The sequence below is a fragment of the Thyridium curvatum genome (genome assembly GCF_004353045.1).
Source record: "Thyridium curvatum strain D216 chromosome Unknown NODE_25_length_444008_cov_73.864110, whole genome shotgun sequence".
Classification (NCBI taxonomy): Eukaryota; Fungi; Ascomycota; class Sordariomycetes; order Thyridiales; family Thyridiaceae; genus Thyridium; species Thyridium curvatum.
In genome coordinates, this window is record NW_022156780.1 from 100862 (window position 1) to 113716 (window position 12855).

At 54.6% G+C, this 12855-nt stretch overlaps 5 protein-coding genes across 5 annotated transcripts; 1 reads left to right on the forward strand and 4 right to left on the reverse strand.

The window, feature by feature from the left end:
* Nucleotides 1–425: 425 nt before the first annotated feature.
* On the reverse strand, nt 426–947 carry E0L32_004954 (uncharacterized protein; the record flags this gene model as incomplete). Its single annotated transcript, XM_031139421.1, has 2 exons — nt 426–858; nt 919–947. The coding sequence occupies 2 exons, from the start codon at nt 945–947 to the stop codon at nt 426–428; spliced, it is 462 nt and encodes a 153-aa protein (XP_030996556.1).
* An 813-nt stretch (nt 948–1760) lies between these two features.
* On the forward strand, nt 1761–3656 carry E0L32_004955 (uncharacterized protein; the record flags this gene model as incomplete). Its single annotated transcript, XM_031139422.1, has 3 exons — nt 1761–1780; nt 1891–2573; nt 2629–3656. The coding sequence occupies 3 exons, from the start codon at nt 1761–1763 to the stop codon at nt 3654–3656; spliced, it is 1731 nt and encodes a 576-aa protein (XP_030996557.1).
* A 2054-nt stretch (nt 3657–5710) lies between these two features.
* On the reverse strand, nt 5711–6484 carry E0L32_004956 (uncharacterized protein; the record flags this gene model as incomplete). Its single annotated transcript, XM_031139423.1, has 1 exon — nt 5711–6484. The coding sequence occupies one exon, from the start codon at nt 6482–6484 to the stop codon at nt 5711–5713; it is 774 nt and encodes a 257-aa protein (XP_030996558.1).
* A 1703-nt stretch (nt 6485–8187) lies between these two features.
* E0L32_004957 (uncharacterized protein) lies at nt 8188–9811 on the reverse strand (the record flags this gene model as incomplete). The annotated part of the gene is made up of 2 exons (XM_031139425.1): nt 8188–9507; nt 9566–9811. 2 exons carry the CDS (start codon nt 9809–9811, stop codon nt 8188–8190), a joined length of 1566 nt encoding a protein of 521 aa, XP_030996559.1.
* Nucleotides 9812–10364: 553 nt separating this feature from the next.
* E0L32_004958 (uncharacterized protein) lies at nt 10365–11506 on the reverse strand (the record flags this gene model as incomplete). Its single annotated transcript, XM_031139426.1, has 5 exons — nt 10365–10427; nt 10512–10706; nt 10753–10953; nt 11052–11389; nt 11446–11506. The coding sequence occupies 5 exons, from the start codon at nt 11504–11506 to the stop codon at nt 10365–10367; spliced, it is 858 nt and encodes a 285-aa protein (XP_030996560.1).
* Nucleotides 11507–12855: the final 1349 nt, after the last annotated feature.

A 12855-nucleotide genomic window follows, 5' to 3' on the forward strand; every position in this document is an offset into this window, starting at 1 on the left:
GTTTGCTTTACGCCACACCATCTTCGATGTGACAGGCTTGTTTCGCTAGGTGAAAGCCTGTTAAGGATGCTCTCGCTTAGCACTGATTAACCCAGGTGTGCTAACAGCGACTGGCCACATCGTTGTCGGCGTACAACCTGGTACGCTGAGAAGCACCGCACCTGAGGGCCACCAGCCCTAGGGCTCGACCCTGGAACCGAGAGGTCAGGTCCTACCACAAAAGCCGGCACCGACCACAGAATGAGCTAACAAATTGGTGTGGTGCTGAGCTACCAAGAGCGGCCTTCAGAGAGGTTTCAATGGGTGGCTAGAGCTGGGAGAGGCATGCTACGTCACATCTCAGGTCCGAACAAAACTTTGGTAACGCGACAGGCAGAAGCGAGGGCGTTTAGTAGTATGATAGTTCTGAGGCTACCTGGATAAAATCAAGACGGCCTCCACCACGCCTGCGCCTCCACTTGAGCGGTCAGCTCCTCGACGGGTACCAAAACATACTCAGGAGAAGGAACACCAGCAGAAGAAGTGTCATAATTGAAAGATGCACGCCAATTTCCCGCTTGGACCACAGACGGCCAAGACTCCTCCTGTGACTCGGTCGTGGTCAGCGTCCCTGCCTGCCCTAGCGATGAGTCTGATCCAGGCGCTTCCACAGCACCGGTTTCCTGGCTGGGCACGACGTATGTCGGCAAATTGCCGGTGGTCTGCGTAGTTGGGCGCAAGCCAGCAAAATGGTGCCAGCCGTCTACTAGATCAGATCGATCCGAGGAGGGTGTCGAGGTCACTGTCGACACAGTTGCCCCCTTCCTCTGGTACTTAGAAATACCCCATTCCTGAAGACGTTTCCGATAGGCTCTTGTCCTAGGGTAAGACATGTTAGTGCTTTGTTCGTTTGGCCACTTCTTCAAGGATGGAACTTACGATGCTCTGAATTGGTATTGCGCATCCATTATGCGGATAACCTCATGTAGCGGTTTATTCTCTGTCTTGTACAGGTGAATAATCGTCCACCGAAGTATTTTCCATCGCTTGCTCATGGCGCGGGAGATCATGAAGGATCCTGAAGGGAGACCTCTGGCAATGAGAGGACTCTGACGGTAAGAGAGCTCTGACAAGGAGGGAAAAGCTCAGGCAGGATATATACACATGCCAGTCCAGTGAATCAGGCGAGAGCTTGGGCAATGACTGGGCGTAGTTGGGCGAAGTTGGGCAACGGTTGTCGGTCACACTGATGAGGTGATGGAGTGAGCTGCCGCTGCACGTCTGAACATGGAGGGAGGAAGGCTTCGAGACTGACCTGAGCCTCACTGTGTTATCCAAGGGTCAAATCCGACTGGGCTTCCATTCCTCGGCCAAAACTCCCTGCGTAATAGAAGACGAGAGAATCCTGTGGCAGTCTGAACAAGAATCACAAACTCAACCACCAGGCGGGACGTTGGAAAAACACAAGCTCCTGGGGCCGTTATCTCAGTGCTTATCAGCGGCGTTGACCGTGCGACGCTGGGCCGTGTGAGGGGGGGGGGAAGCTGCATTGGTCTGTCTCATGGCGTTCGTCGCGTACCCGAAGCTGAAGGGGAAGATAGATGTTTACTTTTTTACTTGGACCGGAGTGCTTGTACGGAGTGCTTGTACCTGTACTTCCCGATCCACGGCACCGAGCTAGGCCGATCGCCCCACAAAATTAGGCGTCCGGGACCCGTCCCGTCCAGTGAGGCTGGCCCGCGTGCCACTGTCCAAGTCCCGTCCCGTTAGTTAGCGCAAAGATGGTGCATGAGCGACCTAGGTAGGTGTCTCGGTAGGTATTTAAGAAGTACAGGGGTGAGCATATCCATCTGCATGTCTCTCCGGTCAACCCCTCTCATTACCAACACCTCGCCTACTTCACCGAACCAGGGTTCCTTGGACCGGAGATGCTCACTGCCAATCCGCAGCCAATCATGCATATCCTGCTCCTCCTGCGACCAACGTGCCTCCTGCGACCAACTTCCCTCCAGCGACCGCCTTGCCTCCAGCGACCGCCTTGCCCCCAACGACCGCCTTGCCCCCAACGACCGCCTTGCCCCCAACGACCGCCTTCCCTCCTACGCCCATCTACTTCCCTGCCGCCGCCCATCGTCACTCCTTCGTCCAGCCTCGCTCCTGCGCCCGTCTTCTTTGTTGTGCCCATCTCCCTCTTGCGCCCGTCTTCTCTCCCACGCCCATCTTCTCTCTTGCGCCCATATTCCCTCCCAAGATCGTCCAGATGCCTAGGTTAGGTTCGAAGAAGACAACAAGCCCTGTCGGTGGCCGCAGCGGTGGCCGCAGCGGGCGGTTCCAGACACTCCTGCCATACTTGCTAGAACGCCACTACAGCACGACGGCAAACGAGTTCCAGGCAATCCCTATCGCAGCGATCATTGCTTTCGTTGCCTGCGAAAAACACACCATCACATACATCCGCAATATCTCGAAAGTGCCGTCGTCTCTGAAAGCGGTCCTCGAGCCGTACAAAGCAGTCGGGCTCCAGCACGACTGCCATAACTTCACGTCGAAAGTGAGGACCTTTTGCCCAACCTTTGAGCATTTGGTTGTCTTGGGTATGAGCTGTCTGGACAAGTCTGCATTCTAGCAATTAGGCTGAACAGTTTACAGAGTTGGCTTGCACCGTGTATCTGAATAAAAAGGATGGGGCCCAGGACGAAATCGAAGACACGGCTGTTCTCCCGATTGACGACCTTTTACGGGACCTCAAGGGCTTTGAGAAGCAGGGTCACTTCACTCTACCCAGAGCCCATACCTCAGAGATATCGGGCAGCTTTTCTTCCGCAACAGAGGCAGTTCCACATTCAGGGGGCAAACATGGACACGAGGGTGACATGCCCCATCCGAAACGCCGCGCCCTAGCCAGGCCAGAACGGACGAATGAGCCAGGCGGCAGACACCCAAGACGACGCTCTTCCGCTGTGTCTGATCGTTCGACAGCCTCCAGGATTGCTTTGCCTACACCTCCGTCGCACCATGAAGAAGGATCGTGTGACTATCCAGTCATTGACATGGGCCCGGTCCCCGCTCCAGGGTTGGATCCAGCCCACCAGCACGGTGGCAGTTTGTCTATTAGCGATAGCATCGGTCCCATCATGGATCCGATCACTCAGGACACTCCGGGGTATAACACTTGTCCCGGTCCACCACACCATGAAGGGTCATGGATGGAGCAATTCCCTGCTCCAGGCTTGGATTCGGCGCACCAGCATGATATCAGTGCCGCCTCAGATCCGATCGCTCAGACCCAGGTGTTGAGCCTCTCAAAAGAAAGCGTAGAGCACCTCCTGCGTTTACCAGAGATGGCAGAGGGGACATTTCACTTCGGCAAGCCGGATGGCCTACCGCCATATGCCTCACTACGGGTGCCTCATGTGCTGTACGACAAGATTGTTGGCTATCCAGTCCTCATGCCCGAATCTGATCCGAGCCTGGAGCCTCCGCATGCAGAGATATACATGCTCAAGAATTCAGATTTTCGCAAGTTTGCTGCGCAGGATGGATACGGAGATATTTTCTTCCATTGTGGCTACATCTTTATGACGGTGTTTGACGACGCCTTGCAGCAGACACTTATTGAAGAAGGTGTGAAGACGAAGGAGAGATTAGGCCTGCAGACTCGCGTCATCCTCAACTAAGATACCTTCCTTCCTCAAGGTCTCCACAAGCCCTAGGCAATCTTTGATTATGACCTTTCGATGGCCAATTGGAGGTGCATATATCACACACTGTGTCGTGCCGGCCTGCTTCACGACGTTGTTGTCGACGGTGATGCCCCATCCAGTGACTTGAAACATGTTTTGTCCGGCCATCCATTCTGCCGCCTCCCGCTTCAGCTCCTCCTTCCGAACCAGGATGCTGCCTTCAGTGAAAGAAAACTCGACCATCCTCGCGGCTTGAGCTTGTAAAAGCTCGATTCCTAATACTTTCTCCAGCCCCCTCCCTGTAAGACAGTCAATAAAATCCACAATGAAATCATGACTGAGCTCGTCGAAATTGACTGGTGGTCCTTCTCTAAACTCAGAAGGCAACATGAGTGCGCATCTCTCGCTTCCCACTTTGTAGTCTGCAGTGTTTACTGAGAAGATATGACCACGGATATTCTCCACGTCGGCGTCAACGAGGTTCGTGAGCTCAGTACACCAACCTAGTGGTTTGGTGATGCTCCGGCCGAGGAGAAACTGTCCTTTGGGGATGTCCAGATGGCGATGAAGGAGTCGCAGCTGGATATAGTTCTCGAGTCTATGTTTTGCAATGATGGTACAGAGTTCTTGGAATCCAGCTGACAGCACATCAACGTGTGGAAGGGGTGCGTCTGTGGGGTATTCGTTATGACTGCAGACGATCAGTTGAGATTCTGCACGGCACGGATCAGAGTTGACAGAGGAGCTGACAGTGTGGCTGAGGCGATCAGCATCTCCTTCGTGACCGCGGTGTTCAATCCTGGAATGCTCGCCATCTTGGGCCGACCGTTTGTGTTTCGTGATTCAAGCAAGGAATCCCAGAACGGTTTGCGGCAATTACACCTCGATCTTCTAGTTCTGATGTCAGAGCCCAAAGCATGTGAGAGCGACTCTATCCGACACTGGCCGACAGAACCCCGCACCGCCAGAACAGCCTATTACATCCATTTTGCCGTGCCTACATATGTCTACGGCGTGGGAAAAACATAGATCCAGGCATCCTCTCATGATTCGATCTGAAGTGTGCTGAACAGCGTGGAGTGTAACCAAGATTGAGTCCAGCGAAATGTGTTCTGTGCAGGGCAGATTGATAATCTCCAAGATCTGGCGATACGGGACAGTGCATACAGGGTCCGCCATTGCCACGTGCAATGTAGGTCGGATATCTGAATGAGGCTGTGTCCACGGCCGTGCTCATTATGACGTGCATTGCTCTCGAGTCACAGACCGGGGAGCCGCATGGGACTGTGGCCCAAATGAAAATGGAGAGTTCGTCTGACAGGCTTCAGAAAGACCGGTTCATCGCTCGGGCTCGAATGGAGTTCTGTTTGGCCCAACTCATCTTTGCCAGATACATCGGAAATGCTTTGGTTCAATGCAGGCTTGTGAGTTGCCACCCTCTATCGTTACTCGGTCGCTCCTCTCGGCTCAGCGCGGACGTCTGCATTGGGATGCTGTCATCAAAACTCTCACACTCAGGATCAGTAAGCAACTAATGCTCCCTTCATATCTAACGATGGCCACCGAGAGCCCGATAGGCTCTCTAAGGTTCTAGTTCTGCTTCACTCAGATAGATGCCTGTCTACACCTATCAGGATGTTTCTACAGATGTCAGTTAGCTCGACTTGCGCTTGACTGCTTCTGATGAGTTAAAGTCGGCGAGTACATGTAGTCAAGTTGTCCGTACCTTACTGTCTGGATGAAACTTGTAACACTCATACGTGCAGATCATTAGCTGTGGGCTAGGGCTGGTTGATTGGAGCCTTCCTCTTCGTCGTCTTCGTATGAACAACCATGCACTCCTTGCATTTCATCGATACTTCGGGCAGTGGCTCCAGCCGAATGGATCCAGCATCCTACAATGACCGATGCGTCACGAGAGAGGAAGCCAGTTATGGAACTGCTACAGGCGGTGAAGATGTGAGCTCTTGTGATTCCTCTTGGGTGTGTAGCTCTCGTGTTTGCTGTTACATGCCAGACTAGGACCTGCTCCTCCCTTAAACCCCGAACTACTCGACCACGACCCAATTAAACTCCTCCATAATCTCCTCGAAAGTCTGCCCCCGGATCTCCACGCCAGACTCCTCCCCAGAGTCCTCCCCAGACTCCTCCCCAGACTCGTCTCCAGTCTTCTTCGCAGTCTCCTCCCCAACCTCGTCCTCCGCCTCGTCATCAGCCTCATCCTCGGTCTCGTCATCAGCCTCAACCTCGGTCTCCACTACTTTATGGTCAGGCCGGCGGCAATGTGGTGGGACTGGGGCAGAGGGCGGGTGCCGCCCAATAAAGCACCTATGAAGGAGACCAGGAAGGCAGGCAATAGCGTCTGCGAGTGGGTAGAGGAAACCGGGATCAACCACGTCCATTGGATAGGTAATGAATGGGTGTGGCAACGCCCAATGGTGCAAGCCGAAGTGATAGAAGATCCAGATGAGCAGATGCCTGTCAGTGCAGTCGATGGGCGGCTTCTCCGCCAGGTGGGACGCTTGGATGCGGCACTGAGCATGGTTCGGGCGGTAGTCTCTCCATCTGATGGTGATGGTCCCGTTGAGTGTGGGGAAGACGAGGCCGAGAATGAGGCTGGCACGCGTTGCAAGCGATTCCGGACGCTCACAATAGTCGCGTCCAGGCAGTTGGCGCAAAAACTGCCCTTCGAGCCTGGCGAGGAGTGCATCGAGCGATGAATCGGGACAAGCGCTGAACAGGAATTTCACATCCCTCAGCTCGATGTGAGCGACGCCACTCAGATAGGCCAATAAAACGTCAAGAATCTTCACAGGCTCCATGATGATGAGGATGATGATGATGAGGATGGATGGTCAGATGTCTTGCTGCGGGATTTGAAGAGAAACACACAGGATTCAAAGAGATGGGAGAGAAACACACAGGATTCAAAGAGATGGGAGAGAAACACACAGGATTCAAAGAGATGGGAGAGTAGCCAGGGCCATAAAATAGCAGGAGGGACAGCAATGTCCTGCTGTCGGCGGCTCTGCGTGATGGTTCGCGGCCCCCAAGTATCGACATCCCTGTGTCGAGTACGAGTACATTTGACTGCCTGATGGCGGAAATCGAAGGGTTGGTGGCTTGCTTGTGCATGTCTTTCCTTCACCGCTTGAACTCATGACCTTCCCTCTTCCCTGCAGACTCGTGCATTCAACCTGAGTCCTGTCCCGCGCGCCAAGCTCCGAGTCATTCCAGACCTCCCGCGGTCGAGTCCATGATTCTTTCTTTGCTTTTTGCTTGCTGCATATTGCATATCCATGCCTGCTGATTCGTTGGCGTTGCAGGGTGGGAGGCGTCGTCTGGTCACTTGGGGCTGCAGCTCAAACCGGTCTGTGAGACATCCTTGTCCCTCATTTCGGGAAGTTAATTCCTAGGGCCCTTTGCTTTTGGGATCACCTCCCTGATGACGAGTGGTGTGTGGATTGAAGAACTCCGGCCATGTTGCAGTCTCCAATTTCCCCTACGAACACGACGATCCATCCTGCCCAGGTCACCCTTTGCAAACGCACGGGCCACAACCGTCTCAGTGTCGGTTGTGGCCCGTGCAAACTCCCCAGCCTGCGATATTACTGCGATGGGGTCGGCCTGGAACCGGGAAACGGTGGAGAGTGGGAAATGGGTGGTGGCCAGCACACATGAGGCTGAGCTGTGTAATGTTGCTTCTGCCTGGCTCATCACCTCCTCAACACACGCTAATGCAAATATTACCCCTCTGGAACTTTCCAATGTCCGTGCAAGCCCGGCGGCTCCCGGGGTGTTCTGCACGGTGCTGGCAGAGGTGCGTAACACAGGCAGGTCTAGCAGCGGTCGGTCGATGGCGATCTCGATTGTCTTCGTCCAGTAGGGACTCGGTAGCATTGTCACTGGCCGTGCTTATCAACCAACATTTCTTTTTTTCAGTTTCACCTGGACACACATTGATGCCCAACGAACTGAGCCTGGTGGTGGCGGGCGGGATACTCTATCCGATGGGGGTCGCGTGGTGTGTGTGTGTGTCTCAGCTGTCTATCTAACTTTGTCCTCGACGCCAACAATCAATCCGGGGTCGGATGAGCTACGCACTCTTCCGGGGTCCATCCTTGAACAACTGAGAAGATCCACTGTCCCGCGCTCGAGTCACCCTTGTCGATGTCTGGCTTGTGTTACCCATACATTGTCTCCTCACGCTGACCCGTCCGCCCTCATAGGCGGTGGCGATGGCAACGAACTCACGGCCCAGTTCCGACGCAGAGAGCGACGTCCTCGGGGGTCTTACGTCCTCGGGGGTCTTAGCACTTTTTGGAAGAGACTGTTGGCACCACTGTAATTGGCATATGCTAAGGATAGAGATTGATCAATTTGGGAACTTCGTAAAGATGCATACAAATGGCCGCCAGTAGAGAGACACACCGAATTTTCTGCACCGAGAACATGATAGAAAGAAAAATAGAAGAGAAAAAAGTAGGAAAAGAATAGAAAAAACTAGGAAAAAAAGAGCAGTGAATTAGGGGCTAATCGCGCACTTGTGTACGAGCAACTCTTCCAGGTCTGTCGAGGCCATACCGCAACGTGTGCATGAGGCTCGATCCCCATCCGCTTCCAGATGTTCAAGACGTTCTCTTTCGCCCTCCTCGACAGACTCCCGCAAAACGAGGATGAATGTGGCCATATCCGCTTCATTGAACATCACCAGGTCCTTCCTGTCAGCATCGAAGCACGCTTGTCTATGCCTGTTCCGTAAGAGATGCCCACGAAAATCTTTCAGTGATCTATAACGAGGCTTGGAAAGCTGGGAACAAGGGCAAGCGACCAAAAACTGCGTCTCCTCGTTCCTGACACGCCAGAACTCAAGGGCCTCGGCCTGTTCAGGACGCGGGCGTTTTGGGCTTAGGCGTCTCAGAACGGCCTCGCCTTGCTCAGCATGCGGGCGTTTCCGACTCGCCTCGCCGCGTTCGGGACGCAGGCGAAGCTCAGCAGCCTCGCCGTGCTCAGGACGCGGGAGTATGGGACTGAAGCGGCTCTGGACGGCCTCACCGTGTCCAGGACTCGGGCGTGTCTGAGCAGTATCGCCGTGCTCAGGACCCGGGCGTTCCTGAACAGTTTCGCCGAGTTCAGGGCTCGGGCGTGCCTGAACGGACTCGGCGGTTTCGGGAGTGAGCCATAAAAGATCCTGGAATGTCGTTTCGTGGTCGGGGGGGAACACGGCACGGGGGGCTTCCTGGGATGCCGTTACGTATTCGGGACTGGGGGTTAAAGGCACCTGGAATGTCGTGGCGCGTTCGGCACGGGGGGGTTCCTGGGGTGCCGTTGCGTGTTCGGGACTGGGGGACACGACACGGGGGGGTCCCTGGAATTCCCATGGGTGGTCGGGACAGAGGTACACGGCACCGGAGGGTTCCTGGAATGCCCTTGCGTGTTCGTGACAGAGATACACGGCACCGGAGGGTTCCTGGAATGCCGCTGCGTGTTCGGGACAGAGGCGCACGGCACGGGGGGGTGCCGGGGGTATCCTTGAGTATTCGGGAGGGAGGCGCACGGCACGGGGGCTTTCCTGGGATGCCGTTGCGTGTCCGGGACTGGGTAACACGGCGCGGGGGCGTGGCTGGAATGTCATCCGGCGGTCGGGACAGACGTACATGTCACCGGCGGGTTCCTCGACTTCCCTTGCGTGTTCGGGACAGAGGTACACGGGACCGGGGGGTTCCTGGAATGCCCTTGCGTGTTGGGAACAGACGTACACGGCACGGGGGTTTTCCTGGGATGCCGTTGCGTGTCCGGGATTGGGCCTTTCCTGAACTGCCGTGGCATGTTCAGGACCGTCGTTCTGTTTCGCCATTCAGCACAAGGGCTCTCTGGGCAGCGCAAAGGATCTTCTCACTTACAAGAATAAACGAGAGCCTGGATCTCTCCGCCATGATCAGTCTGAGGACGCTCAGGACTGAATCACATCCGATGATCTCGGCTGAGATCGATGTACGCAGGCCCTCGTAGTGCTCAATCGCATGGGACACCTGTGCTGCCTGAGAACAGAGCGTCTGGCGCTTCGCCTGAGCTTGGTGAATATGCTCGAGAATCACCGCGGTCGAGCAGCTGCTCAGGGATTGAACGGAGTACGGGGCTTGATCCATAACTAGGGCCAACAGCAAGGGAAGAAGATACGATCAGATGCAGTATTTAATAATACGACAGTCCACATGGTGCATCTGGGACGGCTTATCATTGATAAATATACCTGCTCGAGCTATGAGCTTGCAAATCCCAGCCTGCACCGGATGTGGGCAGACCACACACACCACAAGAGCGATGGTCGCTCTTGGCTGGGGGATCTCCTCATCTGGATGCACGGTCATCACACCTCTGGCCACTCGAGAGCCAGGAGGTAGGTCACTGCTGCATTCGCAAAAGAAAAACGAGTCTCACCAGAGTCACAACCTGAGCCGAGTGGCTGCAAACACCCCGTCTGATAGGTGGGGGTTGGCATCTTGTGGGTGTGATATATGCCGTCCTTGAACTCAACCACTTTGGAAGAAGGCTGGATCCGTTCCATGGTACGTGTCTCAGGTATCGGTACCTACGCCGTACCCAGGATGTACATTCGCCTCCGGATAAACTTCCTCCGGTAGGTAGTAAGATGAGTAAGATGAGTAAGATGAGGTAATTTGACCCAGGGTTCGGCAGTACTTAGTTACCCCACACGTCGCGCTTAATCAGGCGCCAGGCGCCAGTGTTGGTCTTGAACCAGAGCTGAACCGTGTAGTTAATCAAAATCCACCCTTGTTACCTAACCCACGCTCCGCACACCCTCCCAATCTGCCAATCTGGACGGACGGTGCGTCCACGACTCGAATGGCGGTGACAGTCGACAACAATGGCTTGTTTACGAATGATGGCGCTGCTGACCTTTTTTTGTTGGGGCGGTTCCCTTCCTGCTTGGCCCGTCAGGCCCCACAGGGCGGCGGCAGCAAAAGCAATGCCGACCACACCACCCGCCATCTCCGTAGGTTGAGAGCGGTTCAGAGACCGCTGGCCGGAGGAGTTGTAAGACACTCCAAGACGGGCCCGTTATTACCCTTGTGGAGGCTATGCGGCCTGTGCGCTCCCCTGATTGGACCTGGATGAGACATTGCGCCTTGCCTGGCCCGCACTGGGCGAGGAACGAGGACGAGGATGAGCGGGCACTAGCACGAGGACGAGGATGGGATGAGCGGGCACTAGCGAGGGCGAGGACGAGCGGGGGCACTAGCTGCGTTGCAAAGTCAGGGTTGAAGATCTGGAATTAGGTCCGAGACGGTCTGCCGTCTCCTACTCGAACTCGATTTTCCTCTCGAGCTCATCTAGCAACTCCGCTGCAGTCTCTCCCATCAATACCCCGATGATATCACATGGTCCACTCTTCTGGTGGATGAAGGTGCTCTGTGTGCTGACCATCACAGACATGTTGATGTCAACCGTACGCCCCTTGCACTCCTCTGGCATGCTACGCATAAATTTCGAGAGAGCAATCCGCCCGTAGTAGGCCAGATCGGCTTCGATATTCGCCATCAGCACTGTTCCTTGAACAATGTTGAACATGATGGCCTGGTCGGATTCGACATTCTGAGGATCGGCAATGGAGATAGAGATGTGACCACGATAACCAAAAAAGCACTTAGTGTCCATTGGAAGTGGCCGCGGTGGAGGAAGCATGGCGCCAGTGTTGGGGGCACCTGTGGGAGAGCATTAGCAAACTGAACGTCCTTTCGGGAGTCTCAGGGATACACACGGGACGGGTCTCCCTTGCCATGGTCGTACGCTGCCGTGATTTGGCTGGAAATTGCTGCCATAGTTTGGTTGGAAAGTGCTGCCATGGTTTGGCTGGAAAGGCTGCAGTCTCTGATCTTTGTGGTGTGGTGTAAGAAAGAAGGCAATTGAGAGGCGGATGGAGGCCGAGGTGCATTGAGGGCGAGGCGACCAGAGCCCAAAGTGCATTGAGAAAGCGGCTTTATGTATTTTACCTTTTGATGATATTTCCTTTGCCTGGGCCGCTTCTCTCCGTCAGTCACACACGAAATGTTTAACCACGACATGAAGGTGCAATGCTTTGATGAGATGCGGACCAACCAGCCCGGCCTCCAGTCGTTCCCAGCCGGCCTAACGTCAGGTGGCCCTCCTTCCTGCTAGTCTCAGTATGAACACGAAGCGAAATGGTTGTTGGCGTTCTTCTACCGTGACATCATGCATGATACCTCCACCCCCTCCCCAAAGCTGCATCCAATATTGGCTAGATCGGGGGTCAGGTTGGTCACCGACTGCCTTGTATGTTTGGAAGAGAGATGTGTGTTTCTGCTCTGTCCATGCCGTCTATCAGGATCGAGACATTCATGATGGGAGGGAGGCCAGGACAACACTTTCGTTCATCCCAGTGGAAGGTATTTTATGACACACTTCCCTCTCCTGACTGATGCCTTTTCTTTTCTCTCTCAAGAAAACACCGTCTACTGCCCCTTCCAACTGTCTGTCACCTTCTTCTACATCAACTTTGGATTTCTGGGAGTACTCTCACCATGACCTGGGACCTGCTTGCCTGGCCATCCTTTCAGAAAATACATGGCCATAACAGAACCAACGTTGTAAGCACTCAGGTGAAGAAAGACAATCCGCCGAGGAAAGCTTCCTACAGTGAGTCTGCTCTCTATTGGTGTTCAAGGCTATCCCTGACATGACTTGTCCAGCCGAGGAGAAGGCTGAGGCTGGGTGGAATGGCCCCAAGGACCAGGGTGTTGACCCGGGCACTGGCACTGGGGAGAAAGCCAGTGTTACTTGAGAAGGGCTTGGGATTTCATGGGTAGCCCAAGCCAGGAACGGATCCCAAGATGGCATGCAAGGAGGTTCATCACCAGGAATTCTAGGAGGGATGGAGGGATGGAGGGATGTTGGGAAGCACCGTGGGGAAGGCACCACAGGCAGAGGAAGCAGCTTTTGCTATCTAGTTCAACTCTCCTTTGAATCTTGATCAATACTATCGTGTTTCCTCTGCTTCGATACCCGCCCGATTGCTCACTTGCACCTCTTCGTTTTTCATGGGGCGCCGTGCTCTCAGTGCCGAGACTGGAGGAGATGGAAGTCCCCGAACACCAGCGGCGAGGATGTGGTCATTAGTACCGGCCACATCGTGTTGATCTTCAAGCTATCG